At 35.7% G+C, this 25,577-nt stretch overlaps 2 protein-coding genes and 2 pseudogenes across 4 annotated transcripts; 3 read left to right on the forward strand and 1 right to left on the reverse strand.

Annotated features, from left to right (window-relative positions):
* The first annotated feature begins 5,917 nt into the window (after positions 1-5,917).
* Positions 5,918-10,536, forward strand: LOC125202397 (uncharacterized). 3 transcript variants are annotated; one of them, XR_007173090.2, is made up of 5 exons: positions 5,918-7,269; positions 7,629-7,700; positions 8,777-9,847; positions 9,952-10,056; positions 10,249-10,536. XR_007173090.2 is itself a non-coding variant. In XM_048100787.2 (5 exons), exons 1-4 carry the CDS (start codon positions 5,940-5,942, stop codon positions 10,048-10,050), a joined length of 2,232 nt encoding a protein of 743 aa, XP_047956744.1. In that variant the 5' UTR covers positions 5,918-5,939; the 3' UTR covers positions 10,051-10,056; positions 10,249-10,536. The 3 variants fall into 3 exon arrangements, 2 of the variants coding, with proteins under 2 accessions (XP_047956744.1, XP_047956743.1); XM_048100787.2 differs by having other exon boundaries at positions 8,777-8,848; positions 9,293-10,056; XM_048100786.2 differs by having other exon boundaries at positions 8,777-10,056.
* Positions 10,537-12,112: 1,576 nt separating this feature from the next.
* LOC148931890 (LRR receptor-like serine/threonine-protein kinase GSO2) lies at positions 12,113-13,013 on the forward strand (annotated as a pseudogene).
* Positions 13,014-13,440: 427 nt separating this feature from the next.
* Positions 13,441-14,752, forward strand: LOC148931891 (receptor-like protein 33; annotated as a pseudogene).
* A 7,685-nt stretch (positions 14,753-22,437) lies between these two features.
* LOC125190047 (receptor-like protein 47) lies at positions 22,438-25,193 on the reverse strand. The gene is made up of 2 exons (XM_089064296.1): positions 24,988-25,193; positions 22,438-24,814 (listed from the first exon to the last, which is right to left on the reverse strand). The coding sequence occupies exons 1-2, from the start codon at positions 25,063-25,065 to the stop codon at positions 22,553-22,555; spliced, it is 2,340 nt and encodes a 779-aa protein (XP_088920422.1). The 5' UTR covers positions 25,066-25,193; the 3' UTR covers positions 22,438-22,552.
* Between the last annotated feature and the right edge of the window lie 384 nt (positions 25,194-25,577).

The following is a 25,577-nucleotide window of genomic DNA, read 5'->3' on the forward strand; positions in this document are numbered from 1 at the left end:
TGACGATTAGAAGTGTCTCTTACCAAAAATCGAAACTTTTGAAACCCGCCTTGTTGTCGACTGTAAATCTATCATCGCACGGCGAAGGAATCACATTAGAACTATGAATCGTCGACCGGCGGTGCTTTCACGGCGAAAAATCGGCGGGAGTGGTGGTGTCTCTTCAATTTGAGTAGCGGCTAGGGTTTTTCCTAGTTTGAAATGGGGGAGACGATTTGAGAATCGTGGGCTGATGGGAAGAGACGTTTGGAGTGAGAGAGAGAGTGAGCATATAGAAGGATTGCTTAAATCTCGCTCCTGCCGTTTTAATTCATGGCTGTTTTACAATTTTACCCATATAATGCACAGAATAAACCTAATAATGCAACACGGGATGATTTTGTGGGGCTTCATCTAGTCCATCCATCATATTAATCTAATGGATGTGATTAAGAAGGAAATAGTATCTAAAGGGGTAAAAGGAGTTTAATGCTACCCTATATATATATATATATATATATATATATATATATATATATATATATATATAGGTTTGTGTTAAAATGACAACCACCCTTAAAATGACAACGTGACAACGCTTATACAGCAATATTATAAACGCTACACAGCAATATCCAACACGTTAGACAGCAATCTATAGATTGCTGTCTAATGTGTTGGATATTGCTGTTCAAGAAAAATTGTTGTTTAAAGACCACAAAATTGTTGCCCGTCTTTTTTGGTTTTTTTTTTTTTTTTTGCCACGTGGCAGCTTATTATTCGTCCACGTGTACAAATGATTGGCTAGAAATGGTGGTATGGTGTTATTTTAAGGGGTGGTGGCACCCTAACATGCCCCTATATATATACGTGGCAAAAAAAAAAAATTCTGGAAAAAGACGGGCAGCAATCTGCTGTTCTTTAAACAGCAATTTTTCTTGAACAGCAATATCCGACACACTATACAGCAATCTGTCTACCGTATTGAATATTGCTGTGTAGCGTTAATAATATTGCTGTATAAGCGTTGTCACGTTGTCATTTTAAGAGGAGGTGTCATTTTAACACAAACCTATATATATATATATATTCTTTTGTTTAAAGTACTGTATCATATAATTTAGATGAATCCAATTAAATTTAATACTGAAATAATGTAAAGGAGTCGTTTAATTACGTGATACATTTATTTAAATAAAATAAATTATAGTCTATTTCAATTTCCAAACTGTTGTTTATTAACTTTTTAAATAGTAATGGGTTTTAACCAAATATGGGTTATTTGACCAAATTAATCAAAACCCATTAAAAAAGCCCAATTGATCTACTCCGCCGCCATATCATCTTCTTCCTCCTTGCGAAATGAATCTGCTCCGATCTGCCATTTATTTTCTGCTTCTCTCTTCTTTGCCTATACAATTTACTCATTCTTCTTCTCTCTTCTCAACACGGATATTAAATTTCTCAATATAACAGACATGACATCTGAACGGGGGTAGTCATGGCTGGGTAATGAGTTCGGCACCGGCCAAGCCCCCGCTCGAGCGGTGGCTTGGCCAATGCTGTCTCCGTCCCTGCTGCAGAAGCTTCAGACATTCATACTTCTGAAAAATTGATGAGATTATTGAAGAGGTGTTTGAGGCTGCCAGTAACCGAGTCAGGATACACTAGTGTTGGTATTTGTGAGGGCAAAATAATTCCCACATCGCAAAATGAAAAAGAATTGCAAGTGTATAAATGGGCTACCCCAATTCCATTAGTATGAAGTCTTTTGAGGAGTACCAAGAGCAAAACTGTGAGAGTTTTGCCCAAAGCGGACAATATCATACTAATGCGGAGTTCGAGTGTGCGCCACCGATACCCAACAGTATTGCTATTAAATTTCTTGAGATTTTTTTTCTTCGTATGTGTTTGTGGAAGAGCGCCACAAGGAAGAGGTGATGACGGAGCAGGATGAACCAATTGCTCTTGTTTCTTTAGTCTTTTTGTTTTAAATTGAGTCGGGCTTAAAGCCCCGTTATGGTTTCTTTGCGGTTCTTTCACAAACAGACTAGGATGTCGAACCGTATAGATTAGGTTTAAATGCATGGTTTGTTTCAGTATTCGATAATAAATCTAATACTTATCAATATATATTATTTAGCTCCAAAACACTCTCAAATCTAGAGTAGTCTCTCATTCTCTTGAACGAATGATCAAAACGTGCTAAGTTTAAACGATACGAGATTATTCCGTATCAGTTTTTGTCTAGCAGAAGCAGATTATGGTCCATGCTAAGATGCTATTATCATTTGTACTATGTTCAAGTATTTTTATATTTCATATCATGTTTAGAAGAAACACTGTTACAAACAACTAATTTAACTGATTGCTACAAACATAAAGCAAACCCAATGAATATAGACCTAAAAATGATTTCTAATTTAAAAGGAAATGAAGTCCTAAAGAATAATTCCAAAAATAAACTAAATCATTAGTGGGCTGAGAAAGGCCTAAAACGAATTGGGCTCAGAAGCCCATAGAAACTTCCACAAGGAGCTTTGTACCATAAGACTTTATAACAGGGCTCAAAGCCCAAAGAAGGCCTAAAATGAATTTGGGCTCCCCCAAAAGGATGCTCCATCTACTCAGAATCCCTATCTGGCAAATTATCGAACAGGTTGACTGCATAGAAGATAGACTAACATTTTACGTATAAATGTAGATACTTTTATTTTAGCACCTATTTTCTGTTTATGAGACTCTAAAATGGCGGACGGAGGGAGTGATATTTCATGAACAAAAAAATATTAATTGTAAACCCCACAAGATAGGAATTAATCACTTTTTTTTATTTAGTGACTGTCATAATCGAGTGCTGCTTTAATTTTCTTTAACCAAAGTAACTTTGTTTTATGATGTGCATATCGACGGTGAACACGCATCTTTTTTTGGGTAAATAATTTAAATAACAGATATGGAATCGTTACATTCCCACATCAGGCGGGGCAACCCGGTTTACGAGCTGAAATATTATACTCCATTCTATCTGTTCCACTACCAATATTCTTTGTAGATGGTACCAGTTTTAATGTGAAATCTGTAAATTGGAGAAATCGTAAATGAAAGAGAAAGAAATGATGGACCGTGTTAACAAAAATGAAAGACTAAATTTTTATGAACAAAACTATTACTCCATCTTTTTATTTCATTTGCCCGCTAATAAATGTCTCATTTCGCAAGTGCTTTAACTATTTTTTTCTATCAAATTTCTTTTATAATGTCAAATAAAATTTTAAAACTTTGAGTTGGTAAACAATTGGACATTTTATTGCCTAATTGAGGGAGTAGTTGTAAACCCCGAAGGAGAGGATTTAATCACCTTTAATTTGTAGTTAGTAACTATCATAATTGAGTGCTGCTTTTCTTTAATTAAGCAAAGCACTAACTTTAAACACGCATTTTTTTTTTAATTTAAAACTTTATTGTAACAAACCATGACAAAAAAAACTGGTGCGTTGGAATGAAAGTGGCGAGTGCTGCAATTGGACGGTGTGGAATGTGATGCTTCTGGCTACGTACGTCGTTAGTTTGCAGCTCGATAATGAGACCATTTCTGGTGGAATTGGTGATTCGTCGAGTCTCTTTAGAATATCTGCAGAAGCTTAACCTTGCCTACAATTACTTCTTCAGTGATGCCATTCCAAAAGGTATTGGCAATTTCACTTGTTTGACACATTTGAATTTGTCACATGCTGGTTTTGTTGGGCAGGTTCCTTCTGAAATTTCGACCTTAACGAGATTGGCTAGTCTCGATATCACCAACTACAATCAAGAAAATTTTATTCTTGAGCTCCCGAATTTGGAGATGCTTGTCCACAATCTAACAGAGCTTAGAGAGCTCTATCTTGATTATGTCAATATTACTTCCTTTCATGAAAGGAAAAAATGGAGCCACGTTGTTTCATCATATTTACCCAACCTCACCGCTTTGAGCTTGCGCCATTGTTCTATTTCTGGCCCTTTAGCAAGGTTGTTTTGGAAACTCCATTCCCTCTCGATTCTTCGACTGGATGGTGCGAATCTTTCAATAGTAGCGGTGGCTGACTTGTTCTCTAATTTTCCAAGTCTGACCACCTTGACTCTTAGTGAGTGCAGTTTAAAGGGTTCAATACCATCCACCTTTGCTAACCTAACTGAGCTGATTCATGTGAATTTGGCATCTAACTTCTTGACAGGCTCACTTTCTTCTATGTTGTTCAAACGTCTTTCCAATCTCATTCATCTAGATCTGTTATTAAAAAGTTATTGTTTCCATGTAGCATATCACCTAATTACGCCTTCTCAAAATATATTATAATTGGTTAACAAAAAAATTGATTAATACTCCCACCTTTAAAGAAGTTTTCGGCCTCCTCAATTTTATTTCCTAGGGTAGGAAATAAAATTAGATTTAAAGAATAGGCCCAAGACTTGTAAAAGAAATTAATTCTTACTCTTATTTTTCATGGCCCAAAGCCATTTGCGAAAAAACTTTGATACTTCCTCCGTCTCACTACAAGTGATGAATTTTTCTTTTTTTGATACGGGAATTAAGAAAATGATATGTATTGAGTTAAAATGTAGAGAGTAAAGAATGAGAGAGAAAAAATAAGAGAGATAAAGAGATAGTAAAGTAAGAAAGAGAGAATAACGTGAGCGAGAGAATAAAGTAAGAGGTGATTAAAGTTTTGTTTTTAGCTAAAAAAGGAAATTGATCGCTTGTGGTGGGAAGCCCAAATGTATCGCTTTATATTTCACATTTTTATTTATTAATTAATGTTCACGGAAACTTTAATTAATTCGTCGTCCCGCCTCCAACGAAAAAAAATATTAAATTTGTCCAACGCAATCCAACTAATATTTGGTGTTGTTCCAAATATAAATTTTAAGATTAATCCTCAATTTAAACACGCTATGTATAGTACCTTAATTAAATTCCGACGAGAAGAAATTATTTCTCTCAACAAAACAAATCACACTACACAAGTATGACTATTTAATCAATGTACGCACTTCCCTTCGCGCAATCAACAATAATTAGTCATTTGGTGTTATGCTGAGTACTACAATAATTCATCATCACATCCACTTGATTACTTACTCAAGGTTCGTATTTCGCCAAGTTTACAAAGAACTAAAAGAACTCATCGTGCTCTAAAAATATTATTCGTGCGAATCTCAAAATATTTAATTCCTTGCTTTGCGGGAAATTAAATATTATTTTCAAAAAGTTCCATTTAACTCACCATATCGCATTCATAAAAAAAATTAATATCCGAAAATAGCAGATGTTACAGTGTAGGCCCAAAAACTTTATTTAGGTAAATATACGCAACCAATTTTGAACTTTAGTCTATTTGTTACTATAAAGATTGTTTCCATGTAGCATTTCACCTAACGCCTTCTCAAAATAAACTATAAATGGTTTACAAAAAATTATTAATATTAGATTTTCTAAATATAAATGAAACATAGGAATAATATATTAGACCTCATGTGATCTGAACATAAACTATAAATGGTTTTAATAAAGTATTTGTAGTATTAGACCTCATGTGGTCTTAATATAAATGTAATAACTAATATAGGAATAAATCACAAATTTGAGTCATTGTATGTAAACAACTTTTAGTCATATCACCAATAAAAGAGCTTGACTATTCCATGGAAAAGAATATGTGATTCACATTAAAATCTTGTACAGAATTATGTTTCCCATTCAATCATTTCTCTTCAAAAATTTGTTTACCCATTATCATCGTCTAACCATTCAACACGGCAAACTCTGCCGTGTTTATTAATCTTAACTTTTTATTTCTGTTTATTGTTTTTACTCTATATTGCTGGAATATAATATTTTAATTTTGAGTAAAAGGGCATCTCCTAGTTTGCATATAAATAGGCAAATGAAGCAGAGTAGATAGACAAAAACATCAGCCATGAAAACAACATACCTTTTTCTTGCATATATTTCTCTCCTAACACTTTGTTTGTGTCCTACAAGAGCAGCCACAAGTGAAGCAGAGGGTTTGATGAGATGGAAATCCAGCCTATCATCTTCTGCTTCTCTCGAGTCGTGGTCCGTCAACAACATCAGCAACCACTGCAGATGGATTGGCATTCGCTGCAACGACGAGGGATATGTCTCTGGGATTGATCTCCCCGGTGCAGGCCTTGCAGGAACATTGGACCAGTTCCATTTCACTGCATTGCTGAATCTCACCACTTTCAACCTCAGTGGAAATTATCTCAATGGCTCCATACCAGGTGCTCTTGGCAACCTCACAAGCCTCACTCTCTTGGACCTCTCCGCCAATCTGTTTTCCGGTGCCATTCCACCAGAGATCGGCCGCTTGACAGAGCTTCGATACCTGAGCTTCTTCAATAACCTCATGGTTGGAGAAATCCCATATCAGATTGGCAATCTGAGGAAGGTGCGCTTCTTGGATTTGGGCTCCAATACCTTTGAAACTCATGACTGGTCTCGATTTCCAACTTTCCCTTTCCTAACTCACCTTAATCTTGGTTGGAATGAACTCAACTCGGAATTCCCACACTTCATAACCACATGTCTCAACCTTACTTTTCTTGATTTGTCTCTAAACTACTTCACGGGCCAAATTCCTGAATCATTGTTCACCAATTTGTTCAAACTTGAAAATCTTGACCTCACCAGAAATGGTTTTCAAGGTCCCCTGTCACCAAATATCACTAATCTCTCCAAGTTGAAGGATCTTCGCCTCGGCGACAGCTTCTTCTCTGGCAACATTCTTGATTCAGTAAGCCTTATTCCAAGCCTACAAATTCTGGAGCTGTACAATAATTCGTTTATAGGAGAAATCCCTCCTTCTATAGGCCTACTCACGAATCTCCAATTTCTAGACCTTGAAATGAACAGATTCAATTCCTCCATTCCCCGAGAGCTCGGCCTGTGTAACAAGCTGACCTACTTAGATTTATCCCATAATTCACTCTCAGGGCCATTGCCGATATCCTTGTCGAATCTGGGCAATTTATCTGAGTTGAGCCTATCTAATAATAGCCTAACTGGTGAAATATTGCCCCATTTCGTCAAGAGTTGGAGAAAACTAATCTCAGTAATAATTCAAGATAATGAATTCAGTGGGGAGCTTCCATCAGAAATAGGCTTGCTCACAAACCTCAAGTATCTGATTCTCTATAATAACTCGTTTTCAGGCAGCATCCCACCAAAGATAGGAAACCTACAAAATTTGTGGTGGCTGGACCTTTCAACCAATAACTTTTCAGGTGAAATACCTCAACTCATAAGCCGATTACTCATGCAACTTGGAAAACAATGCTTTATATTCATTGGCAATTATAATTTCACATGCAATATACTTATCGTGTTAAAACTCTTAAATTTTGTCTCACATTGACTTGGTGATGAACCTAGCTCAATATAACGCCTTTTAAAAGGTGGGTGACCCATTTCTAATATATTTAATTATTTGCAACTATCAACAGTTTGAATTGAATACTTTTTTTTAAAAAAGAATGCAATGCATTACTCATAAATGTGCTATTAAAATGCTATGCATCTATGTTTTTAAAAGTAAAGATTTTGTATTTATACCTTATTTAACTATAAAATAAATGGTTTGAAGGTCTAATTCCATCTACTATCGGAAATCTTTCAAAGCTGGATATCTTAGATCTCTCTTCCAACAAATTAAATGGTAAGCTCCCATTCTCCTCTGCAACTTGACATTCGTTAAATAATCTTGTTGGGCATTTTTATAACTTTCAGAATACATAGCATAATAGGTCATTTTTATAATTGTTTTTGTTATAATGATTTCCTATATGCAAGCTAGGCAGATTGGATCTGAATTTCATTACTCTAGATATTAACAAGAAGAGTAAAGGTCAATGCCCGTTTCCTAACATATCTAGATTATTCATGTTAGAATAAAAGTCCATTTTGGTCCTAAACATATGCAACAAAAAATACTACTCCCTCTGTCCCATTAAATATGCAACATTTGATTTTCGGCACAAAATTTTATGTAGTGTTGTTTTGTGAGTTAATGAGGAGAGAGTAAAGTAAGAGAAAAGAAAAAGTAGAGAGAATATTGTTTCCATTTTTAGAAACGTTTCATTTTTAATGGGACAACCTAAAAAGGAAAACGTTTCGTTTCTAATGGGACAGAGGGAGTATTTTAATCCAAAACATTCACTTTTTGAAACACAAATCCATAACAAATGAAAATGCCGCCAGTCTATTTTTTTACGGTTACGTCAAAAAACTAACGGTTAACGCTAATTGCATAGGGGTATGGCCGTTAGTTTTTTGACGAAACCATAAAAAAAAGGACCACTTCGACTAGGATTTCAATTGTTATGGACCTGTGTTTTCAAAAAGTAAATGTATTGGACCAAATTAATATTTTGGTCATATGTTTAGGACCGATATTGACCTTTTACTCTAACATGAATAATCTAGATAGGTTAGAAAAAGGAGATTGAAAAGTTAATACATTAGGATGAATAGTGATATTTTCGCCAACACTTTTATATCTGAAAATTCTAACTTTATTAAAACATTCTCAATGGTGGGAGTTATTTCATGAAAGATTGGTCATATTGACAACTTACATTTTGATTTTATGTGGTCCCTCTGCTGTGAAATGTTTATATGTAATGCGGATAACCGCCATACTGTTACATTGACTAAAATGTCATGTATGTGTATTTTACGATAAAAATAAATTTGATTATATACTTGCTCACTTTTCAAATAAATTGTTTCAAGGTCCAATACCATCCATTATTGGAAATCTTTCAAATATGGAGTTCTTACGGCTCTCTTCCAACAAATTAAATGGTGAGCTCCCATCCTCACTTTGCAAGTTGTTACATATTCAGTCTCTTCTTCTCTCGAATAATACTTTGGAAGGAAGACTATCACATTGCTTTGGAAACTTCAGCAAATCATTGACCATCTTTCACCTAAACATGAATCATCTTAGTGGCCTCATTCCATCTATCTTTTCTAAGAATTGTAGTCTTATTTCCATCAATTTGGGTAATAACAAATTCCACGGACGATTACCTAAATCCTTAGTCAATTGCCGAAGTCTAAGGGGTCTCGACATTGGAAATAATAGAATAAAAGAAGAATTTCCCTTTTGGATGGAACGCCTTCCCAAGCTTAAAGTGCTAGTGCTGAAGTCTAACAAGTTTGATGGCAACTTATCACTTCCTTCGCCAACGAAACTTCCATTTCCTATGTTACAAGTTCTAGATATATCTCATAATGCATTTGTAGGCTCTCTCCCTGAGAGATATTTCAAGAATTTCAGAGCAATGATAGAGGAAAAGCAAAGAGATGGCACAGTGAGTTCTTACGACAAAAAAGAAGATGACCAGTATCAAGGTTTTATGGAGATGATAGTCACCTTGAAAGGTCAGGATCAGTTGTTGAATAGACTGCTGGAAACCTTCACAACAATTGATTTATCCTCCAATAGTTTCTTTGGGACTATTCCACCTTCCATAGGGAATCTTAAGATTCTCAAATATTTGAACCTATCCCACAATAGCCTCACAGGAAATATACCTTCATCTCTTGGAAACATGAGCCAACTCGAATCGCTGGATTTGTCAACAAACAAACTGGATGGAAAAATTTCAGGTGAATTGACTAGGTTGACATTTCTTGCGAAATTAAACCTTTCAATGAACAATCTTGTAGGGCAAATACCGCGATCTAACCAGTTCTCCACATTTGAGAATGATTCATATATTGGAAACTTGGGATTGTGTGGACTTCCGTTGACAAGAAAATGCAAAGAGGATGATGGACCAACGGTAAACCCCGCAGGTAAGAAAGGCAACAACCTATCCTTTTTGGAAGAAGTTGGCATATCAATGGCCTTTGGTTTTATTTTCGGTTTCTGGGGAGTTATTGGTTCTTTCGTACTAAAGAAATCATGGAGATTTGCATTCTTCAACTTCTTTGATGCTGTTGGAGATTGGCTCTATGTTAGGAGTCTTGTGCTTGTATCTAAATGGAGACGGACCTAAAATAAGGTACTGATCATCACTTCATCCCTTCAACTTCTTTGATATTGACTTGAGTTTTCATTAAATGTTATTAGCAGTAAATTATATGGAAATAGTATGACTTTTAACCAATATTTTTTTTACTAAAAAGAAAATTTTAAACCATTTTGCTCCCTTTAATATCAATTGTGCACATATGGTTGATGCATTTTGATGCAGGTCCAGCAAAGGAAGCCGCAAACGATGATTGTGTTGGAATGATTTGAATTATGGCGTCAAATTCACGTGATGCTAGCAGAACAGGTTGAGGAATCAAAGTCATCGTTGTGCTATGAATATGCTCGATGGACCATTGGACATCCTTTTTAAGTTACAAAATTGTCCTTTTATTTGTAAATTTGTTACTTCCTTCTGAATAGGTAGGGTTTCAAACCACTTATAAATAATGGATTTCATGTTTTTCAATCAGTTTCAGATATTATTAATAAATTTTAGAATTTAAAGCTAGGTTATGTGTTTTCTCCATCAGCTTCTGTCACTCTTGTGACGCATTTGCATCACAGCCTGCAAAAGAAGAATGAGATGATGAATGAATTCATAGATTGATATTTAGTTGGCGATGTTTTGTGATGACAATTGGGATTTGAATTTTAACTTCAGAAGTGCAAGAAAGAGAATTGTGTGCCTTTTTCTCTTGCTTGTCTACTTTATCAATTTCAAAAATGGAACAAAATTCAGCCGTTTTATATAGGCAGAGAACTGAACAATTCTTTTAGACCTTTTGTACAAATCATGTAGGGTAGAAATCAAGTTGAGGAGTTCTTCTAAACCATATACTCCCTCAGTTTTTAAAAATAACAACTATTTCTATTTTGGGTCGTTCTTTAAAAATAGAAATTTTAGAATATTTCTATTTTAGGACATGAACCCATAATCCAATAACTCTACTTTCACTACTTTTTCTTTTTCTCTCTCTTACTTTACCAATTCTTCTCCCTTACTTTATCAATTATGTATTAAAATACGTGTCGTTTCAAATGTATCTATTTTTTGAATATGGAGGGAGTACATGAGATTGTTTTTCAGTTAGGCGTGGACAGAGAGACTTTTCAGGTACTACACCCAAAGAGATTGTAAACTCTAATAATCTAATATCACTGGAAGCCAAAAGATTAGCATATAATTTGACCCAAAATAAAATTTTATTTTGTTTACCAAATAATTTCTCAAGGCCTCGTGATTAGAATACAAACTTGGGGTCATTTTCTTTTCCATGATCTATCTAACTTTACAAAGGCCCAAAAGATTATTAGACAATTTGGCCCAAAATAATTCTACTTTCAAGTCCAAAATAGTGAATTGCATCGTCAAGTCAAAAAATGTTTGGTTTGAATTGATTAAAGAAGATTCCCTAATTTCAAATAATGAGACACCTACTGCGACTTTATACTTAAAGTGGGACTTGATTACATGAGCTTCACTCGTTTTGCAGTTAACTTGACATGGAAGTAGCCAATATTTTTTCAAATGCAACAACTATTTTATCATTATACTTCAAATGCTACAATAATTTTATCTTTGAATGTATTTAAAGTAGCCAATTTTTCCTCTTAGCCCCAATCACAGTCCAAGTCAGTGGATTCCATATTCTGCTATTGGTTTCTACTCACAATTATTATTAAATTAATATATAAAAGTAAGATCACATTCAATTAACTTTTTTTCACCGCTTTTTTCAAAAAGTCAAATATATTGTTAAAATGTGCACCGATCAAATATGGGACATATACTGGGGATCGAATGGTGTGTATGTTAGTTTTAGGATAAAATTTGGGTAAAATTAATTAATGAAATGTAAGATCTTATAACCAAAATTAGTAAAAGACATTTAATCATAGATATCTGAAAATGATAATATGAGATATTAATAGAGAACGAAGAGAGCAAAATTGAATGGAAAAGCTTGACTCATTTTTAGTGGGGCTTGACTTTTGAAAATATTATTTTAGTTTTGAATAAAAGGGCATCTCCTAGGCTTCTTTTTTCCCAACATCACAACACTTAGCTCTCTTGCATCTACAATATGGAGAGAGTTTCCCCATTTTTCATACTTTCTCTTCTTGTATTGTTTTCTTGTCTTGGCCTTGCTACTACTAATCAAATCAATAGTGATGAGTTTCCACTTCTTGGTTTTAAATCCCTCTTCACTTCAGATCCTTTCAATATATTGTAAAAAAATTGGACCGCCGGAACCTATGTTTGTACATGGTTTGGAGTTACTTGTGATTCACCTCGTAATAGGGTGACTCATTTGGATCTCTCGGATATGGAACTCGGAGGTAGGATCCCACCAGAAATCGGAAACCTTTCTTTTCTTGTTTCTCTAAATTTAAGTGGAAACTCTCTTCATGGTTACCTGCCAAAGGAGGTTTGCAGCTACAATAACCTTCCAGGACTCAAAGAACTTCAGCTATCCAATAATACTTTGGAGGGATAGATACCACTGAGTTTGGTGAACGTCCACAACTTGAGATTCTTGCCTTGTCATACAACAACTATGTGGGTCATGTGCCTGCACAAATTGGGAACATTACAAGCCTTAAGAGATTATGCATTTATGACAACAATCTAAAAGGTGTGATCTTATATTTATAGTAATAATTTGACTAAGTTTTCTTCATGTACACATTATACGTTTCCCAAATACGTACACATTATATGTTATGATCATTACACTTACCTATTGAAATTAATTGTACAGGTACTATTCCGAAAGAGATTGGTCGACTGAATAAATTGGAGTTGATGCGTTTGGGATTTAACGAACTCAGCGGAGTAATCCCAAAAGAAGTTGGGAACATGACAAGCCTTACTGACTTATCCTATCGAATAATTCTTTAAGTGGCATATTTTATTTCACAAAACTAAATCTTTTATCTGCAATATATAAGTTCACAGCACATAATATGCATGCACAATTTTAGATTTGAAGAAATTTGATATATATCCTTCTCATGTTTCAAATAAATGGTTTGAAGGTCCAATACCATCCACCATTGGAAATCTATCAAATCTGAAGCACTTGGTTCTTCGTTTCAACAAATTAAATGGTGAGCTCTCCTCCTCCATCTGCAACTTGAATATCTTGCATAATCTTGTTGGGAAAATAATTAAGTTTAATATTTACTCACATACAAGATGTCATAGTAGTACTATGTAATGACAATATATAAATCTCAAAATGCCTAAAATATTAGTATGTCATTTCTAGAGCATTTTGTTATAGTGATTCCCTACATGCTAGCTAGAACTTGAATTTTGTTCCTCGGGATACTAATATAAATACTATGAATACGATAGGACACGAATGAGTCGGAAAATGTTAACATCTAATGCAGACGTATGCTTGCAATGAGTAAAATTCATCCATGTAACCTTCGATACAAGAAATTTTGTTTACCATTCTTTAATCTTTCAAAAATTGTTTGAAGGTCCAGTTCCATCTGCAATCGGAGATCTCCTAAATTTGGAGTCCTTATATCTCTCTTCCAACAAATTAAATGGTGAGCTCCCATACTCCATCTGCAAGTTGTCACACCTTTCGTATCTTCTTCTCTCAAATATTACTTTGGAAGGAAGACTGCCACAATGCTTTGGAAACTTCAGCGGATCTTTGACCATCTTTCATTTAAAGGAAAATCAATTTAGTGGCATCATTCCATCAACCTTTTCTAAGAATTGTAGTCTTTTGTCAGTCAATTTGGATAGTAACAAATTCCACGGACAATTACCTAAATCCTTAATTAATTGCCCAAGTAAGGGGTCTCGACATTGGAAATAATAAAATACAAGACAAATTTCCTTTTTGGATGGAAGGCCTACTTGAGCTTTGAGTGCTAGTGTTGAGGTCTAACAAGTTTGGTGGTAACATGTCGCTTCCTTCACGAACCAAGTTTCCATTTCCAAGGTTGCAAGTTTTCGATGTGTCTCATAATGAATTTCAGGGCTCTCTACCTCAAAAAATTTTCAACAATTTCAAAGAAATGATTGAGCCGGTAGAAATTCAAAATGATTACTTTCTAGATGACTTGGAGATGAGGCTCTTCTTGAAAGGTCAGGATCAGTTAATTAGGAAACATTTACAGTAATTGACTTATCCTACAATAGATTTAATGGAACTATTCCACCTTCCATAGGAAATCTCAAGATTCTCAAATACCCGAACTTGTCCCACAATACCCTCATGGGACATATACCTTCATCTCTTGGAAACTTAAGTGAACTAGAATCGTTGGACTTGTCAACAAACAAATTGGATGGTGAAATTCCAAGTGAATTGACAAGGTTGACATTTCTTGCGAAATTAAACCTTTCAATGAATAATCTTGTTGGGCAAATACCGCGATCCGATCAGTTCTCCAAATTTGAGAATGATTCATACATGGAAAACTTGGGATTGTGTGGACTTCCGTTGATAAAAAAATGCAAAGATGAGAATGGGACAACGATAAACCCCGCAGATGAGAAAAGCAACAACCTATCTTTTATGCAAGAAGTTGGCATATCAATGGCCTTCGGTTTTATTTTCGGATTATGGGGAGTTATTGGTTCTTTTATACTAAAGAAATCATGGAGATTTGCATTCTTCAACTTCTTTGATGCTGTTGGAGATTGGCTCTACGTTAGGAATCCTGTGCTTGTATCCAAATGGAGACGGAGCTAAAAATACGATACTAATCACTTCATCTCTTCAACTTCTTTGATGTTGTTAGTGTAACATCCCGAAATTTCGAACCCTAATTTTAGAGCCGTAAAATTTTTATTTAATACTATTGATGGCGTGGGAGACGTGAATTAAATGATGAGCGATTTATTGCATGATTCCTTGTGACCTAATTGCGAATTGGAGTTGAGATTGAGTTGAATAGTCAAACTTGTTGATGTTATCACGTGGCTATTAAATAGTCAATATTGTTGATAATATTGTGGTGAATTATTTACCTAAGAGATGAGTGAGATTTAATAGGATCATTATTTATTTATTTGAAATTTTCGAACCCTACTATTATTGGAGAAGGAATTCTATTTTTTTTGGATTTAATTATTTCTTGGGATAATTACCTAAATTAAATCCAAAGTCCGATTATTCCTTATTTTCCTTCATGAAATTTCGACCCCCATGCCTATTATAAGGAGATTTTTTTCGAAAATCTCCTATTTATGGGAGATGAGATTTATTAATTATATTATTTGATCCCTTATTTATTCTCTTCCATGAATAAATATAAATATTCTAGCAAATCTTACCATATCTCAAGGAGATCTTGCCATATCTTATTTTAGTTAATATTTAAAATTGATTCCTTATGGAGGAGGAATCAATATTCACGCCTATTTCCTATTATTGGTGGGAGAATTATTATTTTTATTCTACTCCGTGATATCTTTCTTCTCCGTGAATATTTAAATAAATCCTACACATAAATTATAGGCAAAAAATCGCCTACTCCCTATTCTTCCCTAATTCACGCCACTTTCCTTCCTCTCTATTTCACAATATTTATTTTATTTTATTTAATTGTGGAGAATCAAATCTTCCCAAATATTCTATTTAATTACCTAGAGATTTTATTGAACTCTATAAATAAAGAGAGAACCCTAAACCTAAAATAAATAAATAAAAACCGCCCCCTCCCACTCTCAAAATCACGCCTCTCTCTCTCCCCACTCTCTCTCCATTTTTCTTCTACTTTTCTCCAATAATTCTTCATCTTTTGAGAAGAATTAGAGTTTGAGCCTCAAGAATTGTTGAAGAATCAAGTCTCTACTTTGTTTCTACCGTTCGTTTTATCAAGAAAAGGTACCTTGATTTCCTATTTTCTTATCTAACCGATTAATCGGTGTTCTTGAACCCTCATGCATTTAGATTAAGTTCAAGTGGGATAAATGGTATATAGGAAGTGCATGTGCGTGTGTGTGTGTGTGTGCGTGTGTGTATATGTGACGTGTGAATAACGCTCATGTGTGACATAAGTTGATGACAGATATAAGATTGTTGAGTGTATAAATTTATATGATGAGCGTGTCTTGGTTTTTGAATGATAAATATAAACTGGATCGGTGGAAAAAAAAGGGGAAGCGTTGAGACATGCATGTTTTAGGAGTTGATGTTGAAACTAATACATGATATGTGCATATGTGATTAAAAGGTGAAACCTTAGTTGCGAAGCAGGATAACAAAAGGGAAAAACATACTTGAAATCTAAGCAGTCAAGGTGGACTTTATTCTTAAACTCTTTTATGTTGCAAATTTATGAAAGTGGAGAGATAAGGGTGGTTTAAACTGTTATTCCATGCTTGTGATTATTTTGATAATGTTGTGCGCTTGATGCCTAGTTTGAGAGTTCGCTCCATTGGGCTATAGGGCTATGGATATGTATAAACGAATTCGGGTATGAGTAGGGCTGCAAACCCTACCAGGCTAGTGTACACGGTGGGATCGGGAGTCGTCCTTGCTAGTCGGCCAGTCTCGTGGGCGAAAAGTGTGGCCACACTTTCGTCGCACCATGGAAATGTTGTGATTGTGGAAATTGATGAGAAAACGGGAGAGTTGTTTGACTGGCCAGTCTATGAAAATATTTTTGTGATACTCGCTGATATTTATTTTGTTAACTGCAAACACTCGAGTTCACTATGGTAAGGGTGGCATAATTTAATAAAAAGTTTTGGCATGAGTCCACTGGATATTTCAAAATACTCAGCCCTATATGTGTTTTCCTTATGTGCAGGTTGAGCGGCGACGAGTGGTTGGCGGTGTTGAGCAAATAAATTGAATGATAATTGACATACTTGGATTTTACATGGTTTTAGAGGGTGGTTTTGTAGGAATTTGAGCATATTTCGTCTATTATTAGGCGTGTTTATATCTACTTCTCTATTATGTTGGTATGTTGACCATTTTGTTAAGAATGTGTAGAAAAAGGTACAAAATATGTGGATGTGCAGCAGCCTTGGTTTGAGACAATATTTACTGGAGATTTTGAAGTCCAATAAGCCCCTAATGCATATCAATCTCTTCGTTTTCGAAAGATCTTCGCGTGGGTATCTTCTACGCCTCAATCGGAGTTCGGTAGAATAAGTTATGGCCGTTATACGAACACTACGCTGTCCAGAAAATCTCACTCGGCCGGATGAATTATTACCCTATAATTCCACCCGGCCGGGTGGCGTAATTAAGCCTGCGAGACTCCAGAGAGTACCGAAGAAGTCCCACAACAATTCCACCCGGCCGAGTAACTCGATTTATTTTAAACACGAGAATTACCCGCAAGTATACGGGGCTAGTGTAGCAATAAACAAGTACGAGTATCGTATCCACGAAGACAAATTGTGCAACTCAAGTACCATGAACCGATTTTGACTACTATCTAGAAAATTTTGAAAAACAATTAAACATAAACAAGACAAAAGCACGCAACAAAAGACGAGTTTCAAGTAAGAGAACGGGGTAAAGTCTTGGATCTAACTACAACGAACACGATGTGAACAACTCAACAACTTCGATTACCCATTTGAAGTCTCTAGGATTACTAGGAAAGCCGCTAATCTAGACTAAGCCCTCTCTCGAGTGCACTTAACCAGTTGATTAATCATTAATATTGAAGTCTCCTTCTAATACGTCACGATTAACTCCTTAAAACAAAGGCTCAAGCCCTCACTCTAGAATTTCTTCTCTCGGATGCAAATTATCTAGGTGTTGTTCATTCTTTTATCAATCCTAATTAGGTATCTCTCGATTACTCAAAACTAGGTCAACAAACCCAATTGGTAGCTAAGCAATTGAATTGAAAAGGCACAAGAACGAAACAAAGAAATCACAAGAGCAAAGGTAATCAAAAGTCCTTGAATTAATCATAAGTATTCATTGTAGTCTTCACCAAAACTCTACAAATGATTTAGCTACTCATATATGATGCTAAATTCACAAGAGAAATCCATAGAAAGTGAATTGAACATAAGAAAACTAATAAAGATACTCCCAAAGGTGAATTGAATGACAAATCGTCTTCGTCTTCAATCTTGTTGATGATTGTGACTCTCCGTCTCTTCAATCTACTCTCAAAACCTTTGAAAAACTCTTATGGGGCGTGTGGAATGTGTTTTGAAGTCGAACCCTAGGTCTTATTTATATCTGGGGCGAAAAATGCAGCAATTGCAAGGCATAAGCAAAATGCCCGACCTGCAGTGTAAAAATGCCCGGACGGGCGTTTTGCTCGAGATCCCGAAAACATGACAAAACGCCCGACCCAGGCAATTTCCCAATGGAAAATGCCCGGGGACAGTGAGAATGCCCGGTCTGAGGGTCGATTCGCCCGGTCTGGTGTGTAGAAACGCCCGACTGGCTGTAGTGAAACGCCCGACCTTCGGTTTGGTGCCATTTTCGTCCGTTTCCACCTGTTGTGACTACAAAAACTCGACAAACTCATCAAAACACTAAAGTAGGGGATCATAGATGAAAACTCAAGTAATGTGCTACGAAATACTCAATTATGCACTTTCAAACAACCAAAACACTTGCTAAACTACGAGTTTATCACCGGGTCCGTCAATCTGGCGTTTTCCAAAGCAGAAACGCTATTTTTGAAGAGGGGAATAAGAAGGAAGAATTAGGTCAATTATAGGCATTCTCGACAAGCCGCCAAACACCCACTCTCACTCTTGGAAGAACTCTTGGAAGAAGATTGAAGATTCAAGCTTCAATTCCTCCGCCAATTGCAATTCGGATCATGATTTCCATTGTTTTGTTTAGTTGCTTTTTGTTTTCTACCATGAACATGAGTAGCTAAACATCTTATACGTAGAATTCTTGGTGAAGATGCATTGATTCATAGTTTTAATCCAATTGACTTCGTTTTTATCTTGCTCTTGCAATTGTTTGAATTATTCTTGTGCTTTTTCCTAACAATTGCTTGATCACCAATTGGGAGTGTAGGGTTTCTTAGAGTAATCGGGAGATGAAACATTTAACCTTGAAAGAAGAATAATTCACACCTTAATTCAATAAAACTCGGGAGAGTTGAGGTTTGAGTGGGATCTTTAATCTAATCGAACTATTAGGAGTTAGGTCTAAGAATTAGAAGGGGACTTCAATTATTACACCTAATCTACAGATTTCTCACCTCGGGAGGGGGTTTAATCTATATTTGTGATTGATTCAACAATTCTGGAGACTTTAAATGGTAAATCGGTTTCAATTGGGTTAGGCTATGAGTTGCGCATCGGATTCTTGAATTCTACATATTTCTTTATCATTTTCTACAACTTGCTTAATTGTTTTCTTGTTTAAGTGCTTTATTTTAATCTTTGATTTTATATGCTTTTAGTAGTTGTTAGTTTAAAACCAAAATTCTCGATCGTCTGGATAGTAGTTGAAATTTGTTCGTGGTACTTAGGTTTACACTATATTGTCTCTGTGGGATACGATATACTCTTGCTTGCTCTTTGCTACGATAACCCCGTACACTTGTGGGTATTATTTGGGTAAAATAAAGTTGAGTCAATAATATGATCGTCTTGAAACATTGGGTGGGGTTGTTTCTTCATACATGACTTCACTTTTCTCTTGGTTGCTTCCGCTGAAACATGAAAATTAGTATCGTTGTTTTTGAACTTATTCCTTTCGAATTAGAATATTAAGACATAATGTGTTTTGTTGGATTTACATTATAACCTTGACTTTTGAGCTTAGCCGTGGTGTCTATTCATCATTGTTTTTCTTTATTAAGTCGTTGACTTATTGCTTTAATAGTTCATTAAATATCTTGGTCAAATCTCTTTAAATGAAACCCTAGCCTATGTTCTTATTGCTTTTAAGACCGCCTAGGTGGAAATCGCCGTATTTATTATACCCTAGAAATCTGGGCCGTTACAGTTGGTGACTTGAGTTTTCATTAAATGTAATAATTAGCAGTAAATTATATGGAAATAGTACGAATTTTATCCAATATTTTTTTTACTATAAGGAAAATTTGAACCATTTTGGTCCCTTTTATATCAATTGTGCACACATGGTTGACGCATTTTGATGCAGTTCCAGCAAATGACACCGAAAACGTTGATTGTGTTGTAATGACTTGAATTATGGCATCAAATTCACGTAATGCTTGCGGAAGTGGTTGAGGAATCAAAGTCATTGTTGTGCTATGATGTTCATGGACCATTGGACATCCTTAGTAATTTGGGATGTGTTGTTTTATTTACTCTATAACCATAACAGTTGACCAAGTCCAATTTTGTTGGATTTAAACCGCTAATTTTCATATTTTTTTGGAATATTATTTGGGACTAGCTCATTTGTTTTTGGTTGGATTGATATTCAATTTATTAAATCCAAAAACTACCATGTTGTCGATCTAACTCGTCAACTTCATCATAATTGATTAATATCTAATTGATTAGTTAGAATTAGAATTAATTAAACTCGGTTATAACTAAATGAAAATCAACGAAAACTTTTTATAATCAGGCCAACTATTGAGGGTCAAGCCATACGACCAATAATTGGACAAATTTCACAAACATATAGAATCAATTGGGAAGGAGGTTGAACTGAAAATCAGCTACACCGCGGCCACCGGAGTAATCTCCGCCGTCGCCAGTGACGGAAAGCAGACGGTGCAGGCGAGCTATGATTGCAAATTGAAAGATGTTCTTCAACAGCAGATTCGATATATTTAAATATGAAATAAGTTCATAAATACTTATATGAAATAAGTTTTCAAGAAAAAATTCATTTTAACAGCAGATTCAACAGCAGATGTTCTTCAACAGCACACGGATAGATCGCTAGTCCTTATTGATAATTGGACAAATTTCACAAACATATAGAATCAATTGCTTGCATAATATCAACAAAAACCCATTACAATTAACAAAACAACAAATCATCGGACTAATTGAACAATTTCATCAAAAACCTAATTTACAAAATCACCTAAAACCAAAACAAAAAAGCCTATTACCAACGAATAAGTGAGGAATGTTGAAGAATTAAAGAAAACTCACCGAAATAAAACGGAAAATTGGAAGAATTCGCCGGGAATCGCCGCTAATCGCCGGAAATCGCCGCTGCCTTTTTTTCACGCCGGGTATTCTGCGTTCTGCCTTCTGCTCTCGCGATTTATGTTCAAAATAGAGACGCATGTTCCTTATGCGTCTTAGGGAAAGACGCATGACCCTCATGCGTCTTTCAATAAAAAAATTAAAAAATTAAAAGACGCATACGGTCATGCGTCTTACACTAAAACGCATGATTCTATTTGTGTTTCATTAACGGAAGACGCATGATCCTCATGCGTCTTTCCCAAACAAGGAAGCTAAATAAAGTCTAGTATTAAGATGGAATGGCTTATGCATCCTAGAATAAAAATAGAATTAACCCGTGGACTGGCCAACATGGTCCACGATCCCCATGTGTGTACACTAGTTAGATCTATGCACACTAGTCTGAGTAAGGGCTCACCCCCTAGTCAAATATGAATTCGTTAACTATCAAAGTAACAATTAGATTGGCAACTCTATCCAAAACCAAAATATGCCAAGCCATAACGTATTTGGCAAATATATACATCAACCATCATTTGGCAAAATACTTCAAAATATATTAAAAGAAAGTCCACTTTGATAGCTTAATTTTCTAAACTTGAATTTATTTCGACTTGAACTTTTCCCACGGAGATAACCCTTAAACAACTCGATTCGGGAATTAAATAAATAAATTCTAACCTTCTAGTGTAAATCTACAGCCCAAAAAAGCCAACAATAAAATCAGCCCAACAAAATTAACAATTGTCATAGTCCAATACTCTTCTTAAAACTTATCGGCCCAAGAGAATAAAATGTAACAAGAGCTCTTAGTTTAATCCAATCACAAATCTGGTGGTGCATATATTTATTGCTTGTTGAGCCATAAATTTAAGTTGGCTTGACCCGAATTCCCCCATTTGGCACATGAACCCGACCCGATCCGATCCATCTGAACTTGATAAATTATGTGGTGGTCTAATGGGCTGGGTAAGCCTTATTTTGGATTGGGCTGGATTATGCTTTAGTTAGTCCCGATCCAAATTCTCGAGTTGGGCCATGCCCATATTTTCCAAAGGCTTAGTAATTTTGATAATCAAATTTATTTATTGAGGAACATCACAAGTAAGCCTTTCTTTTTATGGTTTTCCAACTTTGAATGATTGGCTATAGAATAATTTGAAGCACTAGGGTTTTGGAATTTGATTTTAAGTTCACTACTATCATTTGTATGATCCATGATTGCTTCCTTTCATTGTCTGTATTGATACTGAGTAAAGGCAGTTCATCAAAAGAAATAACGAAAACAAAGAAAGAAAAACTGAATACAAAAACATGAATTAAAACTAAAAATCATAATTCCATTACATTGTACCACAAACAAACTTTAAGATAAAAAATGCTGATAAATCATAAAAAACACATAAAATTTCCAATGCTACTATCTCCTGACTCGATTCCTTGCTGCTGCTGCTCTTCTTGCACGTCTTCTTCTCATGTCTCTGGCAATGAACATGCCTTCAACAACCTCTTCTATTTTGCCGAAGTATTTCTTTCTGAAGCTTCGACAGAATAAAAGCAGCCACACGATGCTTCCTACTCCCACAACATATCCAACTGCAGCACACACGTATTCCCACTCTATCTCCCTCTTCTCTTCCCCATTTTCATTGTACCGTACACTAGTATTACTGCAGCTTATGTCGAGAGGGGAACCACACAGCCCCAAATTCCCTTCAAATGAATCAGCTGTGAATGTTTGAATTTGGCGCCCTTTTGGGATTGCTCCCACAAAATTATTGTTGGAGAGATTCAAGACTGAAAGGAATGTGAGCCTTCCAAGCTCCTCTGGGATCGGCCCTGCTAATTGGTTTACAGAGAGGTCAAGTGATTCGAGATTACTCAACCTACCAAATGATTTTGGGATGCTTCCATTGAGGGCATTGTGGGAGAGGTTGAGATGATGGAGTAAGAGAAGATCACCAATTGCATTTGGTATATTTCCGTAGAAACTATTGGAAGACAAATCAATGGTACTAAAGTCTGACCAAATCTTCTGAAACTCCATCATTCGCCCTTTAATGATTAATGCCACGTCAAGCTTTCGGCCAAAAGTGCCTCCGAAATCTCCACCACTCGGTAGCAGCATAGACGTCCAACTAGAGAAGTTGATTGATTCAAGATTTCCACTAAAATGATTCGATGATACATCTAGAATTTTAAGATTTGGCCAATTTCCATGACATCTTAAATCCCCATGGAATCTGTTGGTGTGCAAAACAAGAACACGCAACCATTGATCTGTTAGCATGCATGGGAAAGTGTCATTGATCATGTTGTTCCCAACATTCATGTACAATAACCGCTTGCAGTGTTCAAGGGACCTTGGGATCTTCCCTTCCAAAGTATTATTGTTAAGATTCAAATAATATAGCCCACAAACCATTGAAGAAGTATCTGGAATGTTACCGCTGATGTTGTTTTGACTCAGATCGAGGAAATTAATGTTTTCAAGTGAGCAAAGGGATATGTTGCCGCTGATGTTGTTTCGACTCAGATCAAGGACATTAATGTTTTCAAGTAGGCAAGGGGGTATGCTGCCACTTAATTTATTTCTAGACATGTCAAGAGAATAGAGATGTGTAGCATTGCAGAAGGAGAATGGAATTGATCCACTAAAACTATTATTAGCAAGAGACAAGGACAAGAGTTCAGATTGAAGTAGAATGGACATCTGCAACTCGCCCTTAAGCTGGTTAGATTCCAAGCTTAGAGATTGAAGAGAAGCAGGTATATGGTAATGCTTTTGCAGATTCGTCAGAAGATTGAACGACAAGTCCAAATACCGAAGTCGTTTTCCCCAAACCCAACTAGGTACTTCCCCTGCAATACTATTGTTTGAGAGATCCAATTCTTCTAGATCCGAATGTTTGATGAAATCAGGAAAACTGGACAAGTTACATGAATTTAGGTACAACACGTTTAATTTTAGACTCGAATTGAAGTTGCCAACATCTACTGACAAGCTATTGCCGGATAGATAAAGGGTTGTTAGATTGGGAAGGCTTTGAAAGTTGTCAAGTTGAAAAGTTCCATTAAATTGGTTGTCACTAAGATCAAGTTCCAACAATGAAGGGAGAGCAAAAAGTGAGCGGGGAATGTTACCGGAGAATGAATTGAACCCCAAATTTAGATGAGTGAGATTGGAAAGACCTTCAAACAATGTAGAAGGAAGTGAGCCTGTCAAGTAGTTAGAAGACAAATCGACATAAATCAGCTTGGTTAGGTTAGCAAAGGTGGATGGAATCGAACCCTTCAATTCACAGCTTTCAAGACTCAATGTGTTCAGAGATGCAAATTTGGTGAAGAAATCCGAAACTGCTACTGATGAAAGATTGTTCCGATCTAGTCGAAGAATAGAAAGGGAATGAAGTTGCCAAAAGGATTTAGGTGAAGGGGCATAAAGAAAACAACCAACCATGCTCAAAGAGGTGAAGTTGGGTAAATGTGATGATATAATATGGCCCCAATTTTTCCTTTCATCCAAGGAACTCATATAGACCCAATCAAGATTGAGCTCTCTAAGCTCTGTTAGATTTTGGACAAGCATCTCTAAATTTGGGTGCTCAAGGATAATCTTTCCAAAGTCCTTGGAGATATCAAGACTAGCCAATCTCGTCAAGGTCAAAATTTCAGAAGGAACCTGCCCACCAAAACCAGCATTTGACAAATTCAAATGTGTCAAACAGGTCAGATTGCCAATACCTTTTGGAATGGCATCATTGAAGAAGTAATTGTAGGCAAGGTTAAGCTTCTGCAGAAATTTAAATCTGAAGAGACTCGAAAAATTCCCAATTCCACCAGAAATGGCCTCACCATCGAGCTGCAAACTAACGACGTAGCCAGAAGCATCACATTCCACACCATGCCACTTGCAGCACTCGCCACTTTCATTCCATCGCACTAGTTTTGTCGAATAAGAAGAATTGAAGATCAACTCATCCTTGAGTTGAAGCAACAAAGTTTCCTGATGGCGAAGGCATTTGTTATTATATGAATGAGTAGTGAAAATGAAGGATGAAAATAGTATACAAATGAACAACAACTTTGGAAGCATTGTGAAAGAAGATATTGATAATTCTTGTGTACAAATGAAGATATGTGAAATATGGATTTAAATAGGCAATTGGCTTACTTGGATATCTTTTTAGGACCACGACTTGGAAGACTTATAAATGTTGTACATACATAAATAAAGACAATCCATATTTTAAATTCCACAAGTAGGCCTATATGATTTGGATTTGATGGGAATTATAGAATACTGCCGAGTTGACTTGAGGTCCACCTTCTATATGCCATAATTAATTAGTATGGCATTGAAACTTTGAATTGGTCATAGTAAATTAATTTTTATGATACAATACAATCTTCTAAACCTACCACAAGAATGGCCGAAACTGAAT

Source organism: Salvia hispanica, chromosome 2 (assembly GCF_029641045.1).
Source record: "Salvia hispanica isolate PSC_SH4W2 chromosome 2, Shi_PSC_v1, whole genome shotgun sequence".
NCBI classification, from domain to species: Eukaryota; Viridiplantae; Streptophyta; class Magnoliopsida; order Lamiales; family Lamiaceae; genus Salvia; species Salvia hispanica.

Excerpts from the sequence above, each read along its gene's own strand:
- LOC125190047 (XM_089064296.1), bottom strand. The coding sequence starts at position 25,065 with ATGAAAGTGGCGAGTGCTGCAAGTGGCATGGTGTGGAATGTGATGCTT. Across the intron at positions 24,815-24,987 it reads CGTTAGTTTGCAGCTCGATG|GTTCCTTCTGAAATTTTGAC; the intron begins GTGAGGCCATTT and ends TTTGGTGGGCAG.
- LOC125202397 (XM_048100786.2), top strand. The coding sequence starts at position 5,940 with ATGAAAACAACATACCTTTTTCTTGCATATATTTCTCTCCTAACACTT. Across the intron at positions 7,270-7,628 it reads TTCAACCAATAACTTTTCAG|GTCTAATTCCATCTACTATC; the intron begins GTGAAATACCTC and ends AATGGTTTGAAG. Across the intron at positions 7,701-8,776 it reads CTCTTCCAACAAATTAAATG|GTCCAATACCATCCATTATT; the intron begins GTAAGCTCCCAT and ends AATTGTTTCAAG.